This window comes from Polypterus senegalus, chromosome 6 (genome assembly GCF_016835505.1).
Source record: "Polypterus senegalus isolate Bchr_013 chromosome 6, ASM1683550v1, whole genome shotgun sequence".
Lineage (NCBI taxonomy): Eukaryota > Metazoa > Chordata > Cladistia > Polypteriformes > Polypteridae > Polypterus > Polypterus senegalus.
This window is the reverse complement of record NC_053159.1, coordinates 125,697,139-125,725,118: the sequence shown is the minus strand read 5'-3', so window position 1 is coordinate 125,725,118 and position 27,980 is coordinate 125,697,139. Positions and strand designations below refer to the sequence as shown.

General features: G+C 37.6%; 1 protein-coding gene across 1 annotated transcript; it reads left to right on the top strand.

Annotated features, from left to right (window-relative positions):
- LOC120531559 (solute carrier family 13 member 2-like) lies at positions 1 to 27,406 on the top strand. The gene is made up of 12 exons (XM_039757074.1): positions 1 to 187; positions 4,350 to 4,478; positions 7,842 to 7,978; positions 10,978 to 11,195; positions 12,337 to 12,526; positions 12,636 to 12,758; positions 12,870 to 13,085; positions 13,857 to 13,948; positions 19,003 to 19,130; positions 21,292 to 21,453; positions 22,983 to 23,120; positions 25,487 to 27,406. Exons 1-12 carry the CDS (start codon positions 86 to 88, stop codon positions 25,622 to 25,624), a joined length of 1,773 nt encoding a protein of 590 aa, XP_039613008.1. The 5' UTR covers positions 1 to 85; the 3' UTR covers positions 25,625 to 27,406.
- The last annotated feature ends 574 nt before the right edge of the window (positions 27,407 to 27,980 follow it).

Genomic DNA, 27,980 nt, shown 5'->3' with positions numbered 1-27,980 from the left:
TATTTTCCCAAGCCACACTCGTATTTTTTTTTTCTTATTTATTTTCTCACATATTTACTATTACTTTAATCTAAACTCTGCAAGAATGAATTTATTCTTGAAATGGATTTGGGTGAACAAGAACTATCTGATCATGTTCCTCACTCCGCTTCTGCTCTTACCGCTGCCAGTTGTCATTCCTTCTAAGGTAAGATATGACCAGACCGACAGCCTGATGTCAACGGCGTCTCTCCTTTTAGGGATCTCTTCACTTTCTCTGTTTTAATTGCTCACCTCTTGGCTGGACTACTTTGTGAAAAATACAGAAATGCTAAGATGTTGTAACCAGTTATCTGGTCTCTGGAATCTGAAGATAAACCTCTTTGTAGTTTTACTGTATCTTTTGAAGTATTGGGATTTAGCAGAAGAAAATGCCTTTTCATTAATGAACATAAAAAATTTGTGGATGTTTAATGTCTGTGTACTTTTTCTACAAAATATGACATTTATCAATATTATGTTCTCTATAGAAAAATATACATTTACATTCAATTCTGTCCTCTGTCCATATCGGCAGTGTCTTACTGTCATGTTATGATCTGTATTTACATAAATTATTATGTTACACTATAAAACATAGAGTCTCGGGTCTAGCCTTACATTAATTTGTGGATACCAGTCACTACCTAAATGTCGAGATTGTACAGATCATCTTAAAGTATGGTTATCAACGAAGAATGCACCTACGTATAATGAAAAATCAGAATTGTGCCTGACACTGTAAACCTAGCCTGACTATTTGCTGCTCACTCCCTATTTTTCTAGTAAACTGGACTTACAGACTTCATATTAGTACTCAACCAAAAGCCTTGAGATACATGAACTTTACATGTTGACCTAAAGATTTTATAATTATGCCTACACAGCAATAAATGAAATCTAAGCAAATAAAATGCTTTTTATTTGGTTTTCCTTATTATAAGATTTTTGACTTATTACGAGATTATTTACTGTATTTTAAGAAATCTTGTCAAGTAAATTTTGCTAACCCCATTAGCAGATATTTTTGCTAAACAAAATAATGCAAGGTTCCATTCAAATAGATAAACCACAGCCCCCACATTTATAGACCCCCATCCCTAGCTGAACCTGAAACAATATTAACAGAAGTCAAAAGAAATTCAAGTTTTGCTAATTGATTTTACCATCATCATCCTTCTATATAAAAGCGGTCGGGATTGTCCTTCCGTCCCGTGAGTGCTACGCAGGCATGGAGTTTCACACACGCCCCGTCCATTTTGCAATGCACGATGGGATTTGTAGTTTCGTTTTTCCAGGTAAAAGATGATTTTCTACTCCAGACTGTGCGATATCTTCTTCTTCTTTCTTACTATATAAAAGCGGTCGGGATTGTCCTTCCGTCCCATGACTGGAAAGCGTAGCGGTATTCCGCTTATCACAGACTTACTACTTGCAGCTTGTGGTACGAAGCGACATGATATGAGCAGAGTTCTGGTGCTCCCATCGTTCCCTTGCTTTTGTGTGCGATGCGCTGGAAAAATAGACAAAATTATGTCTCTGGAAATAATTAATGTTGATGGAGTACAAATGCCTCACCGTAGTAAATATCAGGGGGGTTCAAAAGGGCGACCTCAATATAGAAAAAAAGTTTAAATTTCATCACAAAAATAACAGAAACTACGAGTATTAAAGTAATACCGCTCAAATGCAATATAACCAAATGAATGAGTTTGTATAAAATATCAAATTGATCTACATATTGAATTGCCTTAAGAAGTGGTCAACTTAAAAGGCGGAGCCTAGTATGATCAAATCATTTGATCCACCAAATTACTTCGGATTCACCCTTCTGGAAAGGTTCAGAAAATATGCCAATGACTTTGAGTCAATGCAGAGGTCTCTCCAGCTACCAAGGCTCATCTGTGCCATGATATGTAACAAGCTATCCACCAGCACCTAATTTTAAATAACCATGGAATGCATTTTTGGCTAGATAAAGAAGAAGAGTCAAAGTATGAAAAAAATACAACCACACATAACAAACCAAAAAATATCAGTACATTATCATTGGAGGATTAACTGGCAGTGAGACATGGATGTGTCAGTTGACCAAGTGTCAACATTCAGATAAAAGTTGTGCATTACAGGGAGTGTTGTGGTGTAGGAATGCTCTGATCTTCCAGCTGGCCTAAGGTTATAAGCATGAGCAGACTCTTAGGCTAAGTGAGTGCTGCTTTAGCTCACTATGAGACACTGCTTACTTTGTATGCATTAGTTGGAATTCAAGAAAGCACTGAGTTCACAGGTTCAGAATTTAATGAAGTAGTGAAATGGGTGGCAAACCAAGTGAGGAAACAGTTAAGCTGTGCCAGCCTTTAACAAAAGCAGTAGCCTTGCCTTTCATTTACTGAATAAAAGCAAACTATTGCTGTATAAATAAACTGAAACTTACATTGGACTATTTCCCTGCCAGATTGCGTTTTTTTAACCTCATAGTCACATTTTCTGGATCAGTATTACCAGGCAGGCAAAAAGAACAGTAATAATAAATACAAAATAGGAGGTGGTGGCCTGCAAGAAACTGGCTGAACAAGACATTAGGGAAAATCAGCTATTAGCCAACTGCACAAGACTTGACTCCTTTACATGTTAAGCTAGGCAGCTAATGAGTTAGCCCGGTGATTTACTAGAATGCTGGGTGTAAATGTCAGCTGCTGTCTGTTTGCTCAATCTCCTTTCTTCAGATATTCCTGCTTCCTAATACATTCCAAAGGTCAGGATGGCTAACAACTGTAAGATGGCCAAGTTTGGCTGAGTGTATCCTCGGATGGACTTCAGTCGCATTCCAAATATGATTCCTTCCTTGTGCCTAATACATGCCAAGACTACAATACTATAAAAGAATCCACGTTAATAAAAGACTAAGTGTCTGTGTATCTGCATGTCCTTCCAGTTGCTATGTCTCTGTCCTTCAGTCAGATGTCGCATCACAAACATCTGTAGTAACAAAGTGCACTGCATTTGTCATTTCAACTGGCAGCAGAGCACAAACATTAACTCTGCTTTTACGAATCCCATACCAAATGGCAAATAACAAAGACATATGCATTGCCTTTGCAATTTCCAACATATAGTGCATCACAAGCATTTGCGGTAATGCATTTTATTCCTATAAACATTTGTAGTGCACCATCTGTTAGCATGACAAATCCAATACATTTATTACTATATGCATTACAACATACATTCAAATAGATGGTGCACTGTAAACATTAATGCTGCGATCTACGTTGATTCTTTAGACTTCAACCCATCTTGCACGGCTAATGCATACCAATGAGGTACCAAACCTGAACCTGAAATTCCCACTGAAAATGTGGTATGTAAAAAGACCAAAAATGTGGGCATTCATCTCTTGTTCAAAGGTATATTTGAGATCCAGATATTTGTTTTCTTTTGACGGAGAGAAGTCACTGACTTCCTAAGTGCAGCGAAGCTTTTCTAGGCAGCTGTGTCAACAATACCTTTTCAACTGCATAATTGCAACCACGTTTTCACAATATTTACTTAGTGCCAGTGACTAACAATTTTCTAGAAATCAATTTAAGCTGATAAAGTTTAAAATTGACAGCGGCATCCTAAACAAGTCTGAGAAAACACAGCTTCAGTTGACGTGTTTTGTACAGTGGTAACATATGAATGAAACCCAATCTGCTTTTATCTATGAGAGCATTTTTCATTCTTCTTTTTTTTCCATTATGTTTCCTGACAGAATGATGGGGTCCCTGAAGTAGCCTGATGTTATTGTTTAGAGACCTACAAACAATTTAATTTCCAGCCTTCTCATTTGACAAAAGTGTTGAACAGATGCAATTAAAATGGCAGAATGTACGTTGCTTTTTGTTTTAATGGTCAGACATGGATTTACATGAGAAGCCTCACTAATGCAGTGCAACTCCCACATTTTCCTGCTTCTCCATTCCCATGGAGTCAGTAGATTTGATGGCTCTCAGAAAGTCTTGTGATTTCAAGGGAGCTTTTAAATATACAATTTTGGTGTTCTATATGCAAGCCCATTACGGTGCACTGCCACCACTGTCATTCAGATAGGTCATAGGCGATCTTCAGCTCAACACAGTAAGTCACTTACAGTATGTGTCCAGTCCAAAGTATGATGCCTGATCACAGGTGAGTAATGATCTGCAAAGTGAGGTACGGGTCAAACAGATCTCTTTTACAATATGAATTGAACGGTAGCTCTTTCTTGAGTTAGTAACATTGTGTTGAGGATTTACTGCCTTGAATCCTTGATTTGCAATCTGTTTAATACTTTAACATTTTTATTACAGGAAGCAGGTTGTGCATTTGTCATCAGCTTGATGGCAGTCTACTGGTGCACTGAGGCTCTACCACTGGCTATCACTGCACTGATACCAGTAGTGCTCTTCCCAATGATGAAGATCATGGATTCTGACGCGGTGAGGAACAAAGACGGTTTCAACAGGGGGTGAGGGCACATAGCTTAATTTAGAGGAGGACAAGCTCCTGTGATGGAATAAGCATATTTAGAAAATCAAGTTGTGACAATGACTTCTAAGTGATTGGTCGTCTTTTACCCAGTGACAGGTTGGAGGTTTGAACTGATAAATAATTCAGATGCATTCAATTCTCAAAGTTTTTGGAATGCAAGTATCTGAAGCACAGTCATTAACTATAAAAATACAAGGAGATGGTGCCTATCTCAGTAATTCTGGATGCAAGACAGGAACCAGCATGAGTTGACATGCCTGTCTATTGCAGGGCAAACTCCTACCAACAACAAACCACTCACTTACAACATACCTGATCAGTTAAGAGTTAAGAATTACCAACTCACGTAATCAATACACCTTTGGGATTAAATCTGTGTGTCCAGGGAAAATAAAACCAGGCGAAAACAGAAACTACACCTCCACAGAATTTGGGACCAGTGTGCAAAGTAAACTAAAACCTGAAATCTGACAAAAGCCTTTTCCTCTAACCACTGTGCCAGCACTCGTAATAAAATATAATTCTAAAATACATTCAGCCACCACCACGCTTCAAGCAGAGTACATAACAATAGCAAAGAAAAGACAATGCATCCAACTGCCAAATCACTATATGCTAACTTCATTTGTCATATCATACTTTTCATTTATTAGCTACATTCAACTCCTACCTGTCCCTCACCATACCCTAGCACTTTATTTCTTCATTTCCAAATTTTGCCATGGTGTCTAATACATCTGCTTGTTGGTGGATGTTAAGTGTAACTTGTCTCTTCTTGGGGCGGCACGGTGGTGCACTGGTAGCGCTGCTGCCTCGCAGTTAGGAGACCTGGGTTCACTTACTGGGTCCTCCCTGCATGGAGTTTGCATGTTCTCCCCTTGTCTGTGTGGGTTTCCTCTGGGTGCTCCGGTTTCCTCCCACAGTCCAAAGACATGCAGGTTAGGTGCATTGGCGATCCTAAATTTTCCCTAGATTGTGCTTGGTGTGTCCTGCGGTGGGCAGGCGCCCTGCCTGGGGTTTGTTTCCTGCCTTGCGCCCTGTGTTGGCTGGGATTGGCTCCCCTGTAGTTAGGATATAGCGGGTTGGATAATGGATGGATGGATGGATTGTCTCTTCTTTGGCCAGAAATAACTTAAGATGACAGGATTCAAATCTAAACACAAGAAGAACAATAATATTTTATGCATGTATGAAATTCAACTTTTTAAGTTCTTATGCTATATTACTTGGAAATTATCTTTTCTATTTTTAAGACTGGGGGTTTGGGTAACCGGATATACAATTTGAAGAGATTGTTATTTTCATGGGAATTGTTACATATGCATTATTTTCACTTTTACTTTAAAGCTTCAGTAAAAACAATATTTGGAATTAACTTTTCTTCAAGATCGCATTGAGTTTTGATTCCGTGTCTGGACTTACATTGTGACAACACAACGTATAAATGCCTGTGAGTGAAAATCGTTTCTTTCTCTCTAATAAATAAAATGACTTTTTCGAATGTTTGTCCATGCTCTTTCTTCTTCACTTAGTCGTTGACGTGTCTAGAACGTATAAAATTATTGTCCTGATAAAATTTATAAGAGCCTAGAGCACAGGAAGTGTGTCTGCCAAAAGCATTCACATGACTGAGGTTTGATGATTGTGGTCTTGTTTGAAAATAGTTGTAAAGTAGGGCGTGACTTGAAAGAATCTCATGTTAAAAGTCTCCGTCTCATGGGACTTCATACCGCGGCAACATTTTTGGAATCTTTTCATTCTTGCTGGGAACTCGTGAATTAGACGATCTACAAGTCTCCGACTTAAAAGTTGAAATCCGAACAATATATTTGATCTCTTTTCGCTGTTCCGTTATTTCACTGAGTAATAATTTCCATTTGTTTGCACTAATGTGATCTTTCCTATCCTTTTTTTTGAGACTTTCAAATTTTCGTACTTCCATTATCTCTAACCTACTCTGCATGTGTACCACACCAACATTCTCGCAGAAAGTATAAGTGTCTCTCCAAGAAAATCACGTCTCATCTCCTTTCAACATTTTTTTTATAATAAAGAGATAAGTAAATAGCTGCCAAGTTAATAAATACTTTGAACATTTAGATGTTTCTAACTGGCCAGTCATGTTCCACCAAAAGGTCACACTCACACAATATGAAGACATTTCAAATTACATTATTGTAATCACAATGGATCATTGTAAAGGTTCAAACCCTAGCATTTGTTCACCGTTTGACTCTAAATATGTCACTTTATTAGAGTATTCTTAAAGTGTGTAAAATACGAGCCTCTGCTGCCTTACAGCTACAGAGACTTCAGTTCAATATGACAGCCTTGCCTATGTTTGTGGGGAGTTTAAATTTCTTCTTCATGTATGCATGGGTTTTCCTCCAGAGCTGCACTTTATGATACTGGGATAAGCTCCAACAACCTGAAACCCTGAAATGAATAAGTGAGTACAGAAATTTGGAGAGATGGGTTTATACAGAACACTGTGTTCAAATCACCATCCTTACTATCCCTATGGACTTCACACAATCTGGCTGTCTCTGTTTGAATTTATTTGTGGGTAGTTCAATCCCCCATACCATCACACCCCTCTGGCGACCCTAAATTGGCCCAACATAAGTGAGTGTGTGTGCGCCCTATAATGTACTGCTGCTCTGTCCAGGGAGTGTTAAGGCAGGCACCATGTCTCCACAAAACCCTGAAATTAATAAGCAGGTTTGAAAAGGGATGGATGTAAAGATTGAACTGTGCAATTAATGCCGTCTTGGCTCACCATGGAAGGAGCTACAGTATGTAAAGTAATGGGTAACACTTAGTTTAGGCAGTTATTTACTTTTATGTAACAAGACCTTAACAAAGACTTCTTTTGGTTTTAATTGCACTTATAAAGCATTAATAAAGTGTTTTTTTCATCTGTGTGCAGTTTAGTAACTTAGGAGCCCTGGATATTCTGGTATGTAACATCAGGAGAAATATGTTTTACTTAAGCCACCTCTGACCATTCTAAAGGGAAGTTATTTTAGTTGGCCACATTGCAGAGATGAATAACCACTTTACTGATGCTTTGTAAGTGTTATGGAGACCCAAAGAAGTGTCTGTTAAAGTCTTACACTTAAAGTTACATAACAGTAATAGTTGCATTTTTGCAGAACCTAAACTAAAGTGTTTCCATATAATAATGACTGATGGATAATGAGTCAAACTACCTGAAAGAAATTTAGCCACACTTTAAATCTGGTAGAATTTTGTTACCAAAATGTTTCTTCATTTAACCCAAGATGCTCATCCACTTCTTCCATTTGCAGGTGTGCAACCAGTACCTAAAGGATTCCAACATGCTGTTTGTGGGAGGCTTGCTCATTGCACTTGCTGTGGAGCAATGGAACCTGCATAAGCGCATTGCCCTCCGAGTCCTTCTCATCGTTGGAGTCAAGCCAGCTCTGTAAGAGAGTTAATACTTTGGGACAATTCTGTCATAGAGCTCTACGTATTGTCACCTTGAGCACACGTGCTACACTTTCACAGACAGTACCTTGCTCTTCTTTCATTGTCTGTTGTCCTTCTACCGTGCCAATTTCTCTACTAGCTCCACCGGTTTTCATGGTCATTCATTTAAGGACAATTTAGGCCACCATCTTGACAAATCACCAGAATCCCATTAGGTTGGGATGTTAAACTTGGCTTAGCTACAGGTTTTCACTCTAATCAGGTTTCTTCATTAAAAAAAATTCTTGCTGTCTAAAACATATTGATGTTATTTAGTTTGATGGCTTCTTAGTATTTTTATTCCTCTGCGTTAGTTTTTATAAGGGCGGCACGGTGGCGCAGTGGTAGCGCTGCTGCCTCGCAGTTAGGAGACCCGGGTTTGCTTCCGGGTCCTCCCTGCGTGGAGTTTGCATGTTCTCCCGTGTCTGCGTGGGTTTCCTCCGGGCGCTCCGGTTTCCTCCCACAATCCAAAGACATGCAGGTTAGGTGGATTGGTGTTTCTAAATTGGCCCTAGTGTGTGCTTGGTGTGTGGGTGTGTTTGTGTGTCCCCTGCGGTGGGTTGGCACCCTGCCCAGGATTGGTTCCTGCCTTGTGCCCTGTGTTGGCTGGGATTGGCTCCAGCAGACCCCCGTGACCCTGTATTCGGATTCAGCGGGTTAGACAATGGATGGATGGATAGTTTTTATAATGTTACACATATTCCATGTCTGATAGTGTTATTAGTGAGAAGTCAAGCAAAATGCACCTTTTATTGGCTAACTAAAAAGATTTCAATATGAAAGCCTTCGAGGCAACTCGGGCCCTTTCAGAAGAAGAAGGGGCCTGAGTTGCCTCAAAAGCTTTCATATTGAAATCTTTTTAGTTAGCCAATAAAAGGTGCATTTTGCTTGACTTCTCACTACATTCATAATGACTAACACGGTACAACACCCTAGTACTATAGAGTGTTATTGAAGTTATTTATGGAGTCCTTACAACTTTTCTCTCTCTTATTTTTTTTATGTTTTATTTAAGCAGACAAATACAGTTGGAAAGGAGATAAACTTACTGTAGTTGCTTCATTATTACCCTTGTTGTGATTTTCATCTCATTATGAATTCAGATAATTCTCTGTGAGTTCTGGTTATTTTAAGAAAAATGACCCAATCAAGTGTTCTAAGTCTTAAAATGCAAAAGAACTCTAACAAAGGCAAAAACCTGCAGCCACTGAGTCCTTGCAGGAGCTAAAGTTTGACATCCCCTCTCCAGATTCCCCAGTTTTGTTTACATATATTCTGATCATTTTCTTTGACATGGAGTGACGCTGGTACATCACAGAAGAATCAAATCCAAGGCAGGAGCCGCTTGTGGACAGTATGCTAATCTGTTGCAGGGCACATACACACACACTTGGCTTGTTTAGAATTCCCAGTTAACCCAAGCTGCACATTATTACTGTGGTAGACAGCTGGGAAATTGGCTTTTTTTAACTGAATTTTATTAAAGTGTAGGCAAGTCAATGTACACATGAAAACAACACTGTAACATTACATATTACATACTCACACAACAATGAGATTATTTCTATTTATCAATGTTACCCAAAATATTAATTAAAGGGAAAGTTAATACATGGAAGTTACATAGAACTGTGAATTAAAAGAGAAAACTCTTCATTAATGGAAATTGGCTTTTAAAAATTAAACTCAAGTCCAGGAGATGAACACAAACCCTTTAGAATAATAAAAGGGACCACCACAAACCCGAAGCCAGAAAAGTCTTTTAAGAACAAGCAACAAACCCAAAAATCTAGTTCAAATTAACAAAGCCATAAGATCATAACTGTGCCTAAAGATTCCTTTCCTTGACTATAATTAATTTTGAGGGAAAAAAAAACACTTTGACTTTAGGTTTATTCAAAGGTTTGGATGCCTTACAAGGGGCACTACGATCTTAAATAGGCTTTACATGTTAAAGTCATAATGCAACCTCACCATCAGATCATGTGCTTGGCAACAGTCGACATTGTCGTAAACATCATGGCCACAGTCATGAAACAAAGTCACAGAATGGCATAAAACAGCAAAATGGCATTGTGTAAAAAAATAGCAGAACATAATAAAGAAGATCAATATAAATAAAACTATTAGCCATTTGTTTGTCTGTATGTTTGTTTTTCGCCAATCACACAAAAACAGCTGACCTATTTTCATAATAATTTGTACTTCAGCTTGTAATAATAATAATAATAATAATTACATAAGGTACAGTACATAATGAACATATTGAAAAAACTAATCATGACAATCAGGATGTTAGATGAAAGCCCAAGAAAATCATGACATACAACAAGAACATAAACGTTAGGCAGACCATTAGTGGGCCAGGATCTGAGCCCAGTACTCTGGACTTACGAGGTCCCAGTGCAAACCACTGCACCATCATGTTATGAACTACAAAATCCTTCTATTTAAATTCTTTGCACATATAAAAAAAAGATATGAATGAGGAAAGGAGACAGATTTCATGAGAATATTCAAATGGTATTGGGAGGCTTTACATAAAAGGTTGTTTTAATAAAAAATTTAAATGTTTTTCTTTGAATAAAACTGTCAAACGAAATACTCTTGGCTGTTATTTGGTTTGGTACTCATAATATATGACAGCCTGAGTCATTTATTAAATGATTTTCATTTTCTAGCACTGCACTCACTGCAGATTGTGTGCAGTTTGAATGTCTTCCCCAAGTCCATGTGGATTAATTCCAGTTTCTCCACTTACAGTTTTCCATATTGATATTTAATTAATTTACTCTATATATGCAGATATTAAATATTTTATTATTATTTATGGTTGAACTGTCTGGTACATTGCACAATAGTTTTTGAAAAAAATGTAACGTACAAACCACTCTTAGACTGAGATGTTATACATTTTTTGTTTAGAATGGTGCAATGATATTTTTATGCCTACAGGCTGATGATGGGATTTATGGGAACCACAGCCTTCCTGTCTATGTGGATCAGCAACACAGCCACTACCGCTATGATGGTGCCCATTGCTCATGCAGTGCTGGAGCAGCTGAGTAACAGCGAGGCCGAGACACAGGATGATTATGAAGGTGCCCATCAGAACCCAGGATATGAGCCTGAGACAATGACAGAGAAAAAAATGGAGTTGACGACCAATGGCAGTAAGTCTCACTCAGCTCTGGAAATATTTAAACCTGGAAAACTGTATCTGTATCTAAATGAAAAAGAAAAGTAACAGGTAAAGAGATAAGACTGCTTTTAGCTTTTTTTCTTCAGTTAAATGCTCTCATGGGGTACTTGTATTTTATAGATCCAATTACTGGGAACTAGGGTATGGGCAGTATTGCCTTCATGGCAGGAATCTGTATTGGAGAGGATACTAGTCCGCATACAGCACACTCACCAATCCTGGGGCAATTTTAGTATTTTGTATTTTGGAAGTTAGAAAACAAGAATTTGGAGAAAACCCAGGTGGGCAAGAACTGAATGTGCAAAGTGCACAGCAGCTGAAACTAAGCTTCCAGTTGCATTCAGTTTAGAGCTGCGAGGCACCACTACACCGTCATTCTGACCCCAATTAAATATCTAACTGTCTATTCAAATATTTACTGTACCATCCATGAGTTTCTGAACATTCTTAATCCATTTCAGGGTTCCTGGAAGCAAAGCCTACACGCATCACACACAAGGCACAAAGTATACTTAGTTAAAATGTTGGTTCATCACAGCAGACCTAAAATAGTATATGTATAATATAGTGTCGGCAACCAATCTAATATTCATGTCGTCATGATGTGGAAAATAAAGTGCAGAACACAAAGAAAAAGTCTACATAGAAAGGGGAGAACATTCAAACTCCACAGACCAGGCCATAACTTCTGTGGCATTCTGCTGCCCCTCCAACTCAGTATAAAGTGTTTTTGTGATTTAAATGAATGCTCTAATAATCACAGTCTGACTTCCAACTGTCACATACTAGATGCTTTAATAAACAAAAATCTTCAGCTATAACGTTGTGCCATTTCAATTATCAAGTAAAAGTCCTTTTTTACCAAACAGTTCAAAAATAAGACCACATAATACCTTTCAGATGTTTCCATGTTGCTGCTCCTTCCAAATCATGAAGTTTTAGTTCCATAAAGTCTACACAATGTTTTCTCACTAATAACGTCTAACAAGGCTTTACTACAAATGGGCCTTTATAAAAACAGAAAAGCAGGAAAGAGTTTGCTTCATTATTTCACAAAATTAAGAGAAGAAATTTCAAAAATAAAACCATGATGATTTTTCTTTATTCTGAAGGCAATGGTCACATCTTCCAAGTGGAAGAGGGAGCAGGACCTGTAACCAACAGTTCTTCAGCTCTGAGGAATAAGTACAGTGAGCTGTCTAAGGGGATGAGTCTCTGTGTGTGCTACGCTGCCAGCATAGGGGGAACGGCAACGCTTACAGGGACCACTACCAATCTCATTCTAAAGGGACAAGTAGATGAGTGAGTAGTCAGCCAGTGGTGGCTCTTTTTATGAGTAGCTTGTTGAAGATTAATTACACATCATAATAACTGATCTTCCTTTTTCAAATTCAATTTTATCTTTATACAGTCTCTTTAAAAATAACAATGATGTGGTCAACTTTGCTACCTGGTTTGCCTTTTCCTTTCCCAACATGATTCTCATGCTGTTTCTCGCCTGGTTCTGGCTACAGTGGATGTACATGGGCTTCAAGTAAGGATGCTAAGCAGTTTTGAAAATAAACCTACCTACTGCTAGTTGAGTATTACGCAGTTGCTCTACTTTCCAATTCCTCACCATCAACAATTTGTGTCCAATCTCTAGTTTCAAGGAGACATTTGGCTGTGGAAAGGAACGTACGGAAAGGGACAGGAAGGCCTACAATGTAATAAAGGAGGAGCACAATAAGTTGGGCAAGATGACATTTGCTGAGATAGGCGTTCTTATTATCTTTATTGTGCTGGTCCTTCTCTGGTTCACTCGGGATCCTGGCTTCATGAAGGGCTGGGCCACAGATCTCTTCAAAGTAGAAAACAAACAGTGAGTGTTTCTTTCATTTTCAAATAATGTTTAGGTGTTCAAAATATTTGTTGGACATGCCATCTTTAAAATACTCTGAATGGTCAGTTTGTTAGGTACTGCCTTCCATTATCTCAATTATTTTTTTGTAAATTCAGAATACAAAAATCTGCAGTACGGGGCTTTAATCCATATCAGTTAAATAACAGAAAAATGCCAGTCTTTCTGTCCATACATATATCCATACACGTGTCTGTCCAACCATCTGCAGGTCTGCTCATCCATTTGTTAAGTTTTATGACAGACTCTAATGCAAAATGTGTTTCATATACAATTTTTTACAAAAAACGTATTTCCAGCTTCTTCTCTTCAATTACCAAACCTCTCCCTGATCCTCACTATATAAAAAAATGAGAAACAACAGCTGATCAAGAGCAAAATTATTTTTACTCTTCAGTACAGTTAATTTCCATTAATAACACCTTTATTTAAAACACTAAAATGACATACTCATTTACAAATTTAAAAGAAAATTCACAATAACAAACAATAAAACACAAAAGAACTACTCAACATTTAGGCAGACGTAAACAAATCTATAAAAAATAACTTTGAGTGAACCTTCCAGAACCACATGGAACACATTGAACCAATCAAATCACTAACTCCAAAAGCTGCAAATGTGTCTTTTAAAGAAAGGCTTAGCAGGGCTCCCTACCCTTACCTAACTATGCACAAACCTACTAATGAGACGTAGCTGAATAAATGACATGCTCTTTATATTTGTTGCAGGTATGTCACAGATGGGACTGTTGCCATCTTCATGGGCATGGTCCTGTTTTTTGTGCCATCTGAACTTCCACGTTTCTTCTGCTGTGAAAAAGGTAAAGTTATGATTTCATTTGATGAGGCACACCATTGAAAACTGACTCGCTTGTTTTGTACACCTGACCTAGAAACCTGAGCAACTGTTAACTGGTGCTGTTTTGTTTGAGTAGTGACAGTGATCTGAAGATCAGCAGCACTCTCTGGAGTCCTGGGTTTGAGCCTAGAGTTGAATGTCTGTTCTTTGGAGAAAAGCAGGCCTTCCCCATATTTTCAAATGAACATAGGGACAAGTCTCCATGCACAGGTCAGGAAAATGCAGTTGATTTGATTTATAAACCTACAGTACACCGATCCAGTGTTAATGTGACAGAATGTGTCGTGTGCACCTGACTGGTGAGTCCTGCACTGTGCCTGTGCAGCTGGTCTTGCTTGTCTCTGCCTTGATATCCCCAGAGAAAGAACCGGAAGACTATACGAATACGAAAGCAGGCCACTCACAACAGTACAGCCAGTGAGATATACCCTTAACTACCTCTAGCCCCGTGTTTGTACTTTTGAACATCTACTGTACCATCCATCCGACTTTCTTCATAATTTTAAACACTTTTATCTGGGTTCCTCTTAATTTCTATTTCCCTAAAATTAAAGGTTTCAGTTCATTCAGTCTCTGCATTAAGAAACATACTGTACCTGCAGTCCTTGACGGAGTTCTGCAACTTTTCTTTAGACCCTCTACTGTATTACTATGACTGTATATCCTTCTTGCAACAGATTATCAAATGAGGCCTCACAGGTGCATTATAGACCTTAAGCATTATCCCTATTTACTCGCAATTGTAAAATGCACAATATAACCCAGCATTCTACATGCCTCCCTTTTCACTTTCATCCACTATCTGGTAATAATAATAATAATTCATTACATTTATATAGCGCTTTTCTCAGTACTCAAAGCACTATCCACACAGGGAGAAACCGGGAAGCGAACCCACAATCTTCCACAGGCTCAGGCACATGCACAGCTTTACTATAAGAAAAGCTAAGCTGCAGGACTGCACTGTACAATGCGACCCAGTAAAGCAGAAATCTCAACTGGTGTGCAGGTTGGAATAAGCTGACAGTATGAAAAGTGTAACATGCTAAAAAAATGTATTATCCAAGTTTGTGATCCAGAAAATTAGTCAATAGTAACCAGGCAAAAGGTCATACACAAAAAGAAAACATGAAACAAAGACAAAGTCCAAAAGTCAGTGCCAAAAAAGGTTGAAGTCTGAAGGAAATGCAAATCGCCTGCATCTCAAAAGGCTTCTACAAAGGCAAGAATCATAATGCTTGACCGAAGAGCTTTCATCAAACTCCCTCTTTTTATTTTTCTTACCCCCAAATCATGTGGCTGATACCTGATTACTATTGCACAGCAATAAATACTAATAAGGGAGTGTTAGGGGCAAATTGTAGACCAAAGGAGTAATGATCCAAATGACAATAACATCTCTCAAATCTTTTTCATAAGGTTTACTTTCTGAAGACAGTATTGTGTAATAATATTCATAAATTTGTTTCAGCTGGGACAAGTCACAGACTAGTTGAACTGACTCGCGGCAGATATAAAACTACATGAATGGAGGTCAGTTGAGTGTGCAGTGACTGACCCCCAACTTACTAAGATTATGGAAATGAACTCTGTGATTAAAAATTGCTGGAAAAATCATATAGTATGACAAGGCCTTAAGCTGTTTGCTGGCACATTCGATTAATTATGTATGGAAGATGAGGAATTACAGTTTCCACACAGATACCTGAATATGAGCAACTTCAGAGTGCTCATTGTCCATTTGTTCTCATGTCAACACTAACAAGCTGCAGGATATTAGAATTGGTTTAAGTAGGTGGAGTCTACTGGTGATTTAAGACATCAGCTGCCATCCCAAGCCAGCAATATTCTGCAGAAACTCATGTATGCCAACTGCCGTCAGACAGTAATGCTTACATAGTCAGCAGGGTCTTATCCTTGCCTAATCTTGATAATGTATTATTGAGCTTGTTCATTTTCAAAGATTGCAGTTCTATCTCAAGGCAAGATATGCTATCAGTAATTATATCACAGAGCGGTGGGATCAGTAAAAACAAAAAGTGAGTCTGCATGCATGCTTGAGGGCCTTTGAAAGGCATCTGCCTTTTATGTTTCAAGTAAGTCTTCTTGAATGTCATAGCTGCAGGAACATCAAGCCAAATGTTTTACACTTACCTAGATTTCGTCCATTACAGTAGAACAGGGAGGTCCTGAATTTGAACATAAGGGATTTCAGGATCAGGTTAATAGGATGCTAGATTTGGATCCTGTTGTAATCAAAGGAAGATTTCACTTCTAAATGATATTCTTTCTTAATAAGGTTTTATGGCTGCCTATATCCACGTTTGATACGTGTTGTGCTTGAGTTCCTTTACATCATTCTAGAGCATTAAGATTCTCCTCCTAACCTATAAGGCATTAAACGGTCTAGCCCCCGCCTATTTGAGTGTCTTGCTCCATTGTCACAATCCCCCTCGTGTTCTTAGATCCACAGATCAGCTGCTCCTAACCGTTCCCAAGGCACGTTTTAAAGCTCGTGGTGAAAGGGCTTTCTCCGTCTGTGCACCCAGGCTCTGGAACTCCCTGCCCTTAGTGGTTAGGCAAGCCGCTTCAGTCGCCACATTTAAATCTCGCCTAAAAACGCACTTCTTCACATTGGCTTTTAATTCTTAACCTGTTTCATTTTCCACTTGTCTTTTGCTATTTTCTCTATTTTATTTGGTCCCTTGACCTGTTTTTAGTATCTCTGTTTTAATTCTCTCTTAATGTTTATTTTTAATATTTTGCTTTTAGTCCTGCTTGTTGTAACTGTACAGCGCTTTGGTCAGTTGTAATGCTGTGTTTTTAAGCGCTCAACAAATAAATATGGTATGGTATTTGAACACCCAGAAAGTGGAAAGTATCCATTGGGATTTTTAAGGGAAAATCTGGGAGACGGAAAAGCAAAGGAGAAACATGGAGACATTGTCAGGTTCTGAACCAGACATTGAAGAGCCAAACCATCAAAAACAGAACCAGCGAACAAAAGTCGAAGTCAAAATAAGCAAAGCAAAACCTCAGACTCGTTGTACATTCTTAGCCCTCACTAACACAATTCTTGGTATTGTTTTGGGTGCCTTCAGTTTAAATGGGCAATGTTGTGAAACACCACTATAATTTTGCGAGGAAAATAAATAAACAAGGGATACAGAGATAAAGGATAAAGCGAGAAGAGTAGTAAGGAGCATGCAAAGATTGAAACTAGAAGGACAACACAACCAACTGATATTTTAAAGGGGCTAAAGAAAGTATTAAGGAAAACAATTCGCAGTAACTGGGAACCATAATCCATTTGCAGACTGTGCCCTATTAATGTTTCAGACCATATAGTAAGGAATTACAAATAAAGGGTAAAGGAAACAAAGATATGACAAAAGGAGAAAGGCTGGAGCCACAGACAACTCTCAAACAAAACCATAACTAATTCAGTCCATGCAGATTAACTTACTTAAAGCCTCACATGTACTCTGAAATTCTAAGTGTTATCCTTCCTGGTTTAAGAAAAATAAAATACCAAACAACAGTAAAGGAAGGTGTTATGGTTTGAGTGCCCTTCTATAAGCGAAGAGGGTGGGGGGGAGGACTCCAAAAAGGCTCCCCATTCAGGTCATTGTTTTCTTGCTTGCCTAGAATAGGCCTCACCCCAACAAGTCTCACAATACAGCACCACAGGGAGGCTTCAGCCTACTAGGCAGAAAATGAGGAACTGGCTTTCAAAGTTTCAAGCAATATTTTAAATGTTCCAAAATCAAAAATGCACAACAAGATATGCTTCTAGGGAAAGACATCATTAAAACAAGGACAACGCTGATGCAGAATCTTTATCAATGCAATGACTTATTTGGAACAACAAAAAGAACAAAAACGATGAAAAGAGTTACCTGCAAGGTGATCCTTGGTGAACAAGTCCCAATACAAAAGAACTTCAATGGACCACTGAAAGATAAAGGCTGAGGATGGTCCTTCAGCAGTGACATCAAGTTGGACCTGACATTTTTTTGGGCTCCACCCATGAAGTACAAGAAACATAACGGAACAAACCATTACACATAGATATTAAAATAAACCATTTTAAAGGGACAGAAGATAATAAATACATAATAAACAAAGCAATGAGAAATAACAAAGAAATATGAAACATAATGATTCAAAGTTAATAGAAACAGCAGAAAATAATTACAAGACAGAGAATAAATCCTGGCTGTAATACTGTACAAGTCCATGTGCAATTTAAAATAGATGTAACTTTGTAAGTATATGTGATAGAAAGAATATGTAAAAAGGATTAGAAAGAAGAAACACTTACATTTTTTTTTGTTCTCATCAATTTTCAATATGTCCACCATCATTACTAATACAAAGGGTAATACGATTCTGTAGTTCTCGGAAAACATTTTCAGGCTGATTTTCAGTAAGACCAGCAATCACATCAGTTATCCAAGCTTGCAAGTCCTATAAAGATTGAGGTTTGGTTGAGTAAACATTAGTTTTCACATGTCCCTATGACAAGAAATCCAATGGAGTCAAATATGGCAAATGGGGAGGCCAAGAAAATGGTCCACCTCTTCCAATCCATCTGTTAGGGAATTTCTCATGTAGAAACTGTCTAACATGCAAAGCAAAGTGACAAGGAGCACCATCTTGTTGAAACACTGTATTCTCTATCTGTCCTAATTGTTTAAGTTGAGGAATAAAGTAATTTTGCCACATGTCTAAATAGCTATCACCATTAACAACACGACCTTCAAAACAGAACGGCCCAGAGCACACCACACATTAACTTTGGGAGAATCTCTTTCATGTTCAACAGACTCATGTGGATTTTCAGTTCCCGCAAAAATAAAACTTCTAAAAAAAAAAAAACTAGCTACATCAAGCTTTCTAATCCTTTTTACAAATTCTTTCTATCACATATACTTACAATGTTGCAACTATTTTAAATTGCACACCCTGTATAATAGCAGTCTACTCAGAACCACTTTCCTTTATGTCTTGTAGATCAGAGCCAGAGGGAAACTTTCAAGGCTCCAAAGGCCTTAATGACTTGGGATGTCGTTCATGAAAAGATGCCCTGGAATATTGTCCTGCTTCTAGGAGGTGGCTTTGCTCTGGCAAAAGGAAGTGAGGTAAGATGCTAAATGCAGCTTAAACAAAAAAGCAGAGGAATGAAACTGTCAATCACCATGTACAAAAGCATTTCACTACAACAATGCAACACTTGCATTTGTATTCTTTATGTAACTGTAGTGATTTTCAATGAAAGCTGATTAATCTACATTTACACTCTTCTTCTTCTTTCGGCTGCTCCCTTTAGGGGTTGCCACAGCGGATTATCTTCTTTCATATCTTCCTGTCCTCTGCATCTTGCTCTGTTACACCCATCACCTGCAGGTCATCTCTTATCACATCCATAAACCTCCTCTTAGGCTTTCCTCTTTTCTTCTTACCTGGCAGCTCTATCCTTAACATTCTTCTCCCAATATATATACTAATCTACATTTACACTACAATTAGAATTACTACATACTTCATATATGAGATCTACAAGCAGTGGCACAGTACCATTATTGCCTCTTCCCAAAAGCAGACACAATCGCAGGCAGAGGGGACATGATCTGATGGTCTCAACTTCAATCACCTCTTTTTACACTAATCTTTAAGTACACTTTCTATCCTTAATTTCAATATTTAAGTAACAGTAGGTCTTATGAAGAATTGACATTCCACCCGTGCTGTTAAACCCATGTATCATTGTACTTTTTGTTATGAGTGGTACTTTTGTTATTTATTTTTCCACTACCTGGCTGAGATAATATTTACTTTGAATTTTAGTTAGAGGATTTTATACTCAAGGCAATCAATAGTGCACCTTATTTTGCAGTCAGAGGCTATTCACTGCCATTTTTGCCACCATTTCGGAGATAGTTCAGTGGTTTTTGCTGTGGCACTCTTCCTGTGATGCACTTGGGAGTGTGTGACAGGTGACGTCATAGACGTGGCCGTGTAAAGGTTATCACATACATTCCCAGCTTATCTGAGGCCAATTTACTACTCAAAGCATCATGATGCTCCAACATTGATGGACTGAAAGCCAGAAGTCTACGTGACCATCATCATCAAGTCCTTCCATGAGAACTCTAAATACAAAGAGGACTGTTTCATTTATGTTAGGTAGATTGCCCAGAGGGGACTGGGCGGTCTCTTGGTCTGGAATCCCTGCAGATTTTATTTTTTTTCTCTAGCCATCTGGAGTTTTTTTTTGTTTTTTCTGTCAACCCTGGCCATCGGACCTTACTTATTCTATGTTAATTAATATTGATTTATTTTAATTTTTTATTGTCTTCTATTTTTCTATTCTTCATTTTGTAAAGCACTTTGAGCTACATTTTTTTTGTATGAAAATGTGCTATATAAATAAATGTTGTTGTTGTTGCTTTAAATAGTGGTTTTGCCATTATTTATTTTTTGTGACTCCTAGCAATATATACTAGCTCTGTACTCTTGACTTTGGTTTTTGGTTAGTGATTTGGATTAATAGACTCTCTTATTGTTTTCCAGTATCAACCATGTCTTACTCTCCTGGTCATGGCTCATAGAATTTTTTACAGACTATCTTTTCAGGCAGTTTACCATTCAGTTCTATGCTGGAGCAGACATTTATGCTCCAGTACAGCAACTTCTATATCAGTGTTGGATTGTAGCTATATAAAATCCTAGACCAGGAGTGACTTCATGTCACAACAAAATGGCAGGAAACCTTTTATTCATCTGCTGCTCTTTTTCCGGGGCTTTCATCCATATGCAATACAGAAAACTCTTCCCCAAACTCTAGCCAATACCTGCCCTTTTGAGTAGGTTATGGCAAAAACCCTCTGATGACAGTGTATTCATTGAGAAAGCTGTTAGCTTTGAGATGATCTGTGCCCTTCATCACAAATATGGTCATCAACAGTCATTGAAGATGCTCCCATTATGGTAAGGAAAGTTGCATTTTTTACTTTCATCCAGCCTTGTAGTGGAAGAAGAAAGACTAGAGGGCCACTAGGAGTCAGTAAAGTCAAGCAATTTGTTAATTTCCATAATGATGCCTTGTGTGGAGTGTGAACTTGCTCATCAAGGTTCATCATTCAAAGACTGTCTTAAACTTTTCGCTCAAAAGTCTATGTTAGTGCTTACTACAGTATATCTGCCATGTAGGAATTCCTCTAAAATAAACACCACCTGACCGGTGTTCTTGTAACAATTTGTCCACTAGGGCTCATGACTCTCCTTCTCTTTCCCCATTAGGAATCCGGCTTATCTGGATGGCTGGGCCAGAAGCTAACACCTTTACAGGAAATCCCAGCCCCGGCCACTGCTCTTATCATCTGCATACTTGTGGCCTTTTTTACGGAGTGCTCTAGCAATGTCGCCACCACCACACTCTTCCTGCCTATCCTGGCATCAATGGTGAGGATTGATTTTATATTCTTGTTTTCTGAGACTTGCTGTAGGAGCCATTAGTTAGTTAGTTAGTTATGTTAAATTAAAACAAATATTTTCCTAATTATGTTAAAATGTTTGCCTATATATTAGTACATAGTTAAGAGAAGGTTCTATTGCATTGTTTCCCAAACTCAGTCCTGGGGACCCCGGTGGCTGCAGGTTTTTGTTCCAACCATCATCTGTTATTAATTGAACTTCTGGGCTAATTAAGTGATGTGTTATTTCCCAAGTTCTGTGTTTAGGGAACAATATAGAAATTAGGAAACTAAGTTTGCTAAAAATATATATATATATATATATATATATATATATTAAAATGTACCAAGCAGTTATATGGGAATAATATATTCTTTTTCTTTTTAAAATTATTTTCATCTTGATTTTCATTCTACTTTTCAAGGTGTTCTAATTGTTTAATTAATCCGTTATTTACTAATTAGTGGGTTTGACGCTAAAGTAGTTGCAGCCTTTGATTGTTCAGTGTTGTTTGCCTGGTTGTCTGTTCTGCTCATTTTTAATTGTGATCAATAAGATACAACGAAGGGGAAAAACTGCACAAAGAAAGGGCAAAACATAATGAAATCAACAAAAGAGAGTTAAGCATTTAAATCTATAGCAAAAGCTGAAATATTTCTAAATGTCTTATAAATGTAAAAATAATGCTGCTGTGCTTTTCTGAATGTAAAATAAAAGAAAAATAATCCCAGCTGATTCATTAAATTAAATGAGATCAGTGTTATCAGGTGTTGTCACTGATTAGAAATTTGGTTGAAACAAAAACCTGCAGTCACAGGGGTCCCCAGGACCGAGTTTGGGAAACACTGTTATATTGTAACTCCTACAAGCTAACTTGTAAATTGAAAATTCTAGTGCTGAATTATTGCTGACTCTGATTCGTTCATTTAGCTTACACAACTAAATAAGCATACCCAAATAAAAGTATAATTTCTACTACATTCTTGTCTTTATATATCTCTTAAGTTCAGCTCTTATTCTTTTATGGAAAACTGTATATGTGACAACTGGCAGGTCTTCCTGTGCACATGACACTTCTGTTTCCACAACCATTGCATTAGTCTCTTCATGCTTTTTCAAAAACAAATGCTTATATATTTTTTTAATGTGCACTGCAAACTAAAACACTTCATGCACAATAACTATGTTACCTTTTGATCCCTTTATCCTCACACATTATTCATTTGGCTCATGCTGGATCCTACCTTGCCATCTCAGTAGATGCATAATTTTGGAATCCTGGAAAAGACGCAGCTACACTTATTATTTTCAGGCCTCTGTGTAATCTTGTCTGTCTGGAGTTGTGTCTGTAATACACTACGGTATGTTTTGCTTGATCCAAATTAATTTTAATGTGGCCACTTCTGTAATCTAAAAAAACATGAGCACACATCAGTACTGCACTGTCTGCTATTAGTTGATACTGGCATTGATTAAAAGATGCAAAGGTAGATTAACAATTTTATTTCTGCTTGCAGGCCCAGGCCATCAACCTCAATCCTTTGTACGTCATGCTCCCGTGCACACTCTGTGCATCCATGGCTTTCATGCTTCCCGTGGCTACACCTCCAAATGCAATTGTCTTCTCCTATAAAAACCTTAAAGTCATTGATATGGTAAGTAAACCTCCCACTACTAAAATAAAAAGTTCAGAAAAGTTAAGATGCTCTGCTCCACATAATGCAATTTGCAAAACCTGGTACCTCCAGAGGAGCAACATCATCAAGCAAATTGAGGAGTTGAACTGAGTGATCTGGGAGTGGGTAAACTTGCAGACTGTGGTGATCTAACAGATAAGGAAATGGGCAGAAAACATCAGCATTCATGGGTGGTGTTAATTATGAAGAGCACTATATTAAAAAGAAGAATTATATGGGATAGCCTTAAACAGAATTGAATTGCCATCAACTGAAACAACTTAATATTTAAACTTTAGCAGATTCGGAGGGATATCTAAAGTTTTCAACAGCTTCTCAAGTCAGTCAATGCTGACAACTCCTGACCATGAACTAAAACAAGACAGTTCAGGAAATTTTAAAATTGGCCCGAAATACTAAGGCCCATTTTTTCCATGCTTACAAAAAGTGCCTGAATTTCTTCATTAGTACAATACTCAAACTCCTTGATTCTTGATTTCAGAGAAGTGTTTTTTGTCTTGTTCTTTCTATTGCTTCTATTGTTCTTTTTATTGTCAATCTCTGTCATTTTCTAAGAGCCTAAATCTCCAAAACCAAGGCTTCATTGAATATGGTGGAATGAGTGTATGATGATTAATTTGCTGTCCTTGTATTTCACGTTTGGATTCTAAAGCAGCAATTATAGAACTTAGCTGTTCCATCTTGGGACTCCACATTGATGCAGCACACATTTTTACACAGACCGTGTAGGGCAGCAGCCGTTTTGAATAAGAATGAAATCAATAGATGGACATTAATTATAATAACAGGGCAAGGTCATAACCAGGTAAACAACAATCTAAAAAACAAAGCCCAGGACATGACAAAAAATCATAGTTCAAGAAACATAATGAGAGAGTCAATAATGAAAAAGTTCATATACTGTATATGCTCACGTATAAGTCGGGTCTTGAAACCCGAAAAATCGATCATAAAATCAGACCTCGACTTATACGCCTGTTCAAAAATGTGTTTTTTTTTTTACATCTTCTTGCCTCCTCCAATCTCACATCAGTTTCTCAGACACATCGAATTTTGTTGTAACAGTGCAGTTACCAATTTCTTTCGTTACTTCAACGATGTTTCATTTAAAACTAGCTTCATATATTCTGCTGATCGAACTCTCCATTGTAGATAAGGGATGCTCTTACGACAAAGGTGTATGAGAATGTGAGATACAAACAACACAAATCACTGCAAACGTTGCTTCGGAATAGTTCGGGTATTACCGTGTGGTCACGTAGGCACAATAGACCGAGAGAGGTTAGAAGCATGCGCTGATACAGCGCATTGCTGCACCCACATAAAAAAAAGGCTGCATGCTCTGTGGTTACTCTCTCAGGTGGGTGTTAGCATATCATAATCCCTTGTACCAATAGTGTGAATTTTCCGCATTCAACTTATACAACTGACATAAAATATCAGAAATTATACTGTAAAATCAAGTCCTGCGAGTATATATGGTAATCAGACCCTAAACTTAATATGTCAGTTTTATTCAAAGGACTGAAAATGATTTGTAACTGAAAATCTGCAAATGTATAATACAAACTAGTAACACTAGGTTTTTTGGGTTGTATCCACAAACTTGGACAACTAAGAAGTGCACAGTGCCAATCTTTATACAGTACATCTTACCAGGTGTAGTCATGCACTGTACACTTCCACTTGAACTCACTTAGCAACACCATAACAATGTTTGACACAAAGCATCAATACCAAAACAAAATCGCACAACGGGAGAATGTAGCTGATTTTTAAGATAAGAAAAACTGCTCAGACTCTTTGTGAAGTTTCTGTGTTCTCTCTGTGTGTGGACTTTTCCATAGGTACTCCGTACGATGGAGTGTGAGTTTGTGAACGTGCCCTGGCTCCCCATCAAGGACTGGTTCTTGTCAGGAATTATAAACGTACTTAAATAACATCCAACCTTTTCTATCATGTTTTATTATTCTCATCCTCAAGTATTAAGAGTGTGTAATGTGGCAACATTGTGAGGTAATTGTGTAATTTTGCAATTTGTGTTTTTAATTTCTCACCTTTCTGGGTATGTGCTTTTGTTTGGTTTTCTTTGGGTGAATTATTTTGTTGTGAATAAGCACACTTAGAGATACATCTTTTAATGCAGCATATATTTTATCATATGTATCAAATATCCTAGTACCTATTCATACTCCTTGTTTTTCATTCAAAATTCAAAGCAGAAACAGTCTAGCCATTAGTAATACAGAAATCTGGATTGAAAATGGCCTGTTTTCCACTGTCCTGTATAAGTAAACACTAACATTTTCATTCTTTTTCTCTAGGTAAAGGCTGGATCTGTGTTGAATATCATTGGCGTGTTATGTATTAACTTGGCACTCAACACATGGGGTATGGCTTTGTTCCACTTGGACACATTTCCAGAATGGGCAAAAACCAATTTAACATCGTCAAACCCCTAGCAACAGATCTACACAACATGGCAGACCCAAATGATGGAAGAACCTATGGAAGTCCAGATTTTAGCACTATGTCCAAAGGTTTCTCTTATCTCAGTGTACTAGGGCAGAGGCTTGCCTCCTTTAAACCTGAGAAGAGATGGCTTGAGAGTTTCATAAAGAACTGAGCATTCAAAATCAGTTGAAGCAGCTCACACCAAACTATTTCTACGCAGAGGTATAGAGCTGCCATGCGTATGTCATGGTGTTTAGTCTCAAAAATGTCATCTTTCTTTTTATATGCATTTTAAATGTATTTTTAGTTTGGTTAAGCACAACCAATGAACACCTTGTATGTACTTTTTGATGAAACTAATAATATATTTTGTACATATTGTATCTGGGCTCACAGAACTGGAAAGCACTGCTAGTCCTGGCGAAAGCACAGAATGAGAAGTGCCAGTGGGAAGCATTGCTGAGTGGAATGGATTTCATTGATGCCTTTAGCCATTTAACATCATTATGAAATGGTTCATTTACTGTCAGATTTGTGTACTCCTGTAAGAGATCTTACCATTACTGCTTTTGCAACCACAGTTTTTGAGAACAGCAGCAGTGACAATCTCAGTCCCCCGTCCTTTTAGTCAGACTTGCATCCTCAAGGTCCACTCGATTGTAGAAGGGTACTTCCTTATTAAGGCAGGTCATTGAGGCTCATAGTTATTCTTCAAATATTCTGGACATCACTCTTAAATATTTGAACGCCACAATGTTTGCAAATGTCCTGATCAAACAGTTGCAACATAGTAAAACTCTAAAGTGAAAGCCTCCAGTCACTATATTTAGGTGCGAATTGAATAGTTCAAACTAAAAACTTTAAGTCATTGTCCACTTCTTGAGTGGATGCAGTTTTCTAATTTCTTTTCAGAGGTAATGAATATAAATGTATGAGATTCAGAGTCTTAGTAGCTTAGACGTGAGAGTCTAAAGGCCAGAATTTATCAGAATGAGTCTTAAATATTTTAAAAGGGAAAGTTTTTAAATTAGTATAACACATTAATCCCAGACAAACAGGCAATGGGAGCTCAAACCTTAGATAAACAATTATTTTGATGTCCACTTTTTCACAGCCATAATATTTCAGAGTCTTAATTATATGACAGTAAAATAATGACAAACTCTAAGTGAATGTCTCTGTCAACTACTGATTCGTTCAAATGGATATCAGTGCATGAAGATGTAAGCTCTCTCTTCCTATTGCTTTTGTATTACAATTCCTAGCTTGTTGGAGATTACACATATAGTGTGACTGCGAGCAGACAAACAGAGCACATCTTTTCTTGAACTTGAATAGAAGAAAATACACCCATTAGGTTTAAGTATAGAAATGAATTGGAATAAACATAAACTATATAGTGAAATTCAATAACAATTCAATTATCCAGCTTTTCATCTTTTAAACTAGTTGTCCCACCCTACCTCATTTTCATTATCTTCTACAATGCTACATAAATTCTATTTACAGGAAGTTGTATGTGTGTTGGCCTTTTTGTAACACTGGCTTTGGAAACGTTTTATTAGTCCTTCTACACTTTAGGGGAAATGTGAGAGTGGGTACTTTAGGGGCATGTATATTTTTATTGGCTTAAAAGTACAAATTATGAATCAACAAGCGAAGTACAGGTCAATGTGAACTTCTGTATTGGTGAATCTTAATTATATTTATAGAGTAATTTGTGAAATCCATTTAATAAGGTAAGTATAACTGAGAGATTAGTTTGGTTTAAGTGACGTGTATGTAGGACTGGTCTTAGACCTTCACATCTTTACAGTTGCAAAGTGGGCACAGTTTTATAACCAAAAATGATGTCTTCTACTAAAAGCTGTCTGTCTAATGCTGCCTACTGAAACAAGACAAAAAAATGAGTGAAATGCCTGAGCAAAATCAAAAGAAATGGGCTGTGCTAAAATGCAAATAACAAACAAAGTCATTTTAACTTTAGATGTACAATATGTGTTCCTTCAGAAAGAAACAAGACATGTAATGGTACCCACAATATTTAACAGTAAATACTCTGTGACACTCTACTGTACATATTTAACTTATTGGAAAATGCAGGAATAAACCAGTGCTGTAAATTTAATCCAGAACTTTTAAATGTTTATATATCATTTACAGTTTATCCACTTTGACCATCAGAAGGACAATGGATGAATTGATTTACCATATGCCGCAAAGCCCCTTTGTGTAATAAAGCGTTCCTTAACTTTGTATTCTTTTAACTGCTTCTGCAGGGAGGTCCCCCTCAGACAGACTGACAATAAAACAGCAGAACGTTAGGGAAATGGGAAATGTCTACCAGGCAACATTGGAAACACT

Excerpts from the sequence above, each read along its gene's own strand:
- LOC120531559 (XM_039757074.1), top strand. The coding sequence starts at position 86 with ATGAATTTATTCTTGAAATGGATTTGGGTGAACAAGAACTATCTGATC. Across the intron at positions 188-4,349 it reads CAGTTGTCATTCCTTCTAAG|GAAGCAGGTTGTGCATTTGT; the intron begins GTAAGATATGAC and ends TTTTTATTACAG. Across the intron at positions 19,131-21,291 it reads CTCTGGCAAAAGGAAGTGAG|GAATCCGGCTTATCTGGATG; the intron begins GTAAGATGCTAA and ends TTTCCCCATTAG.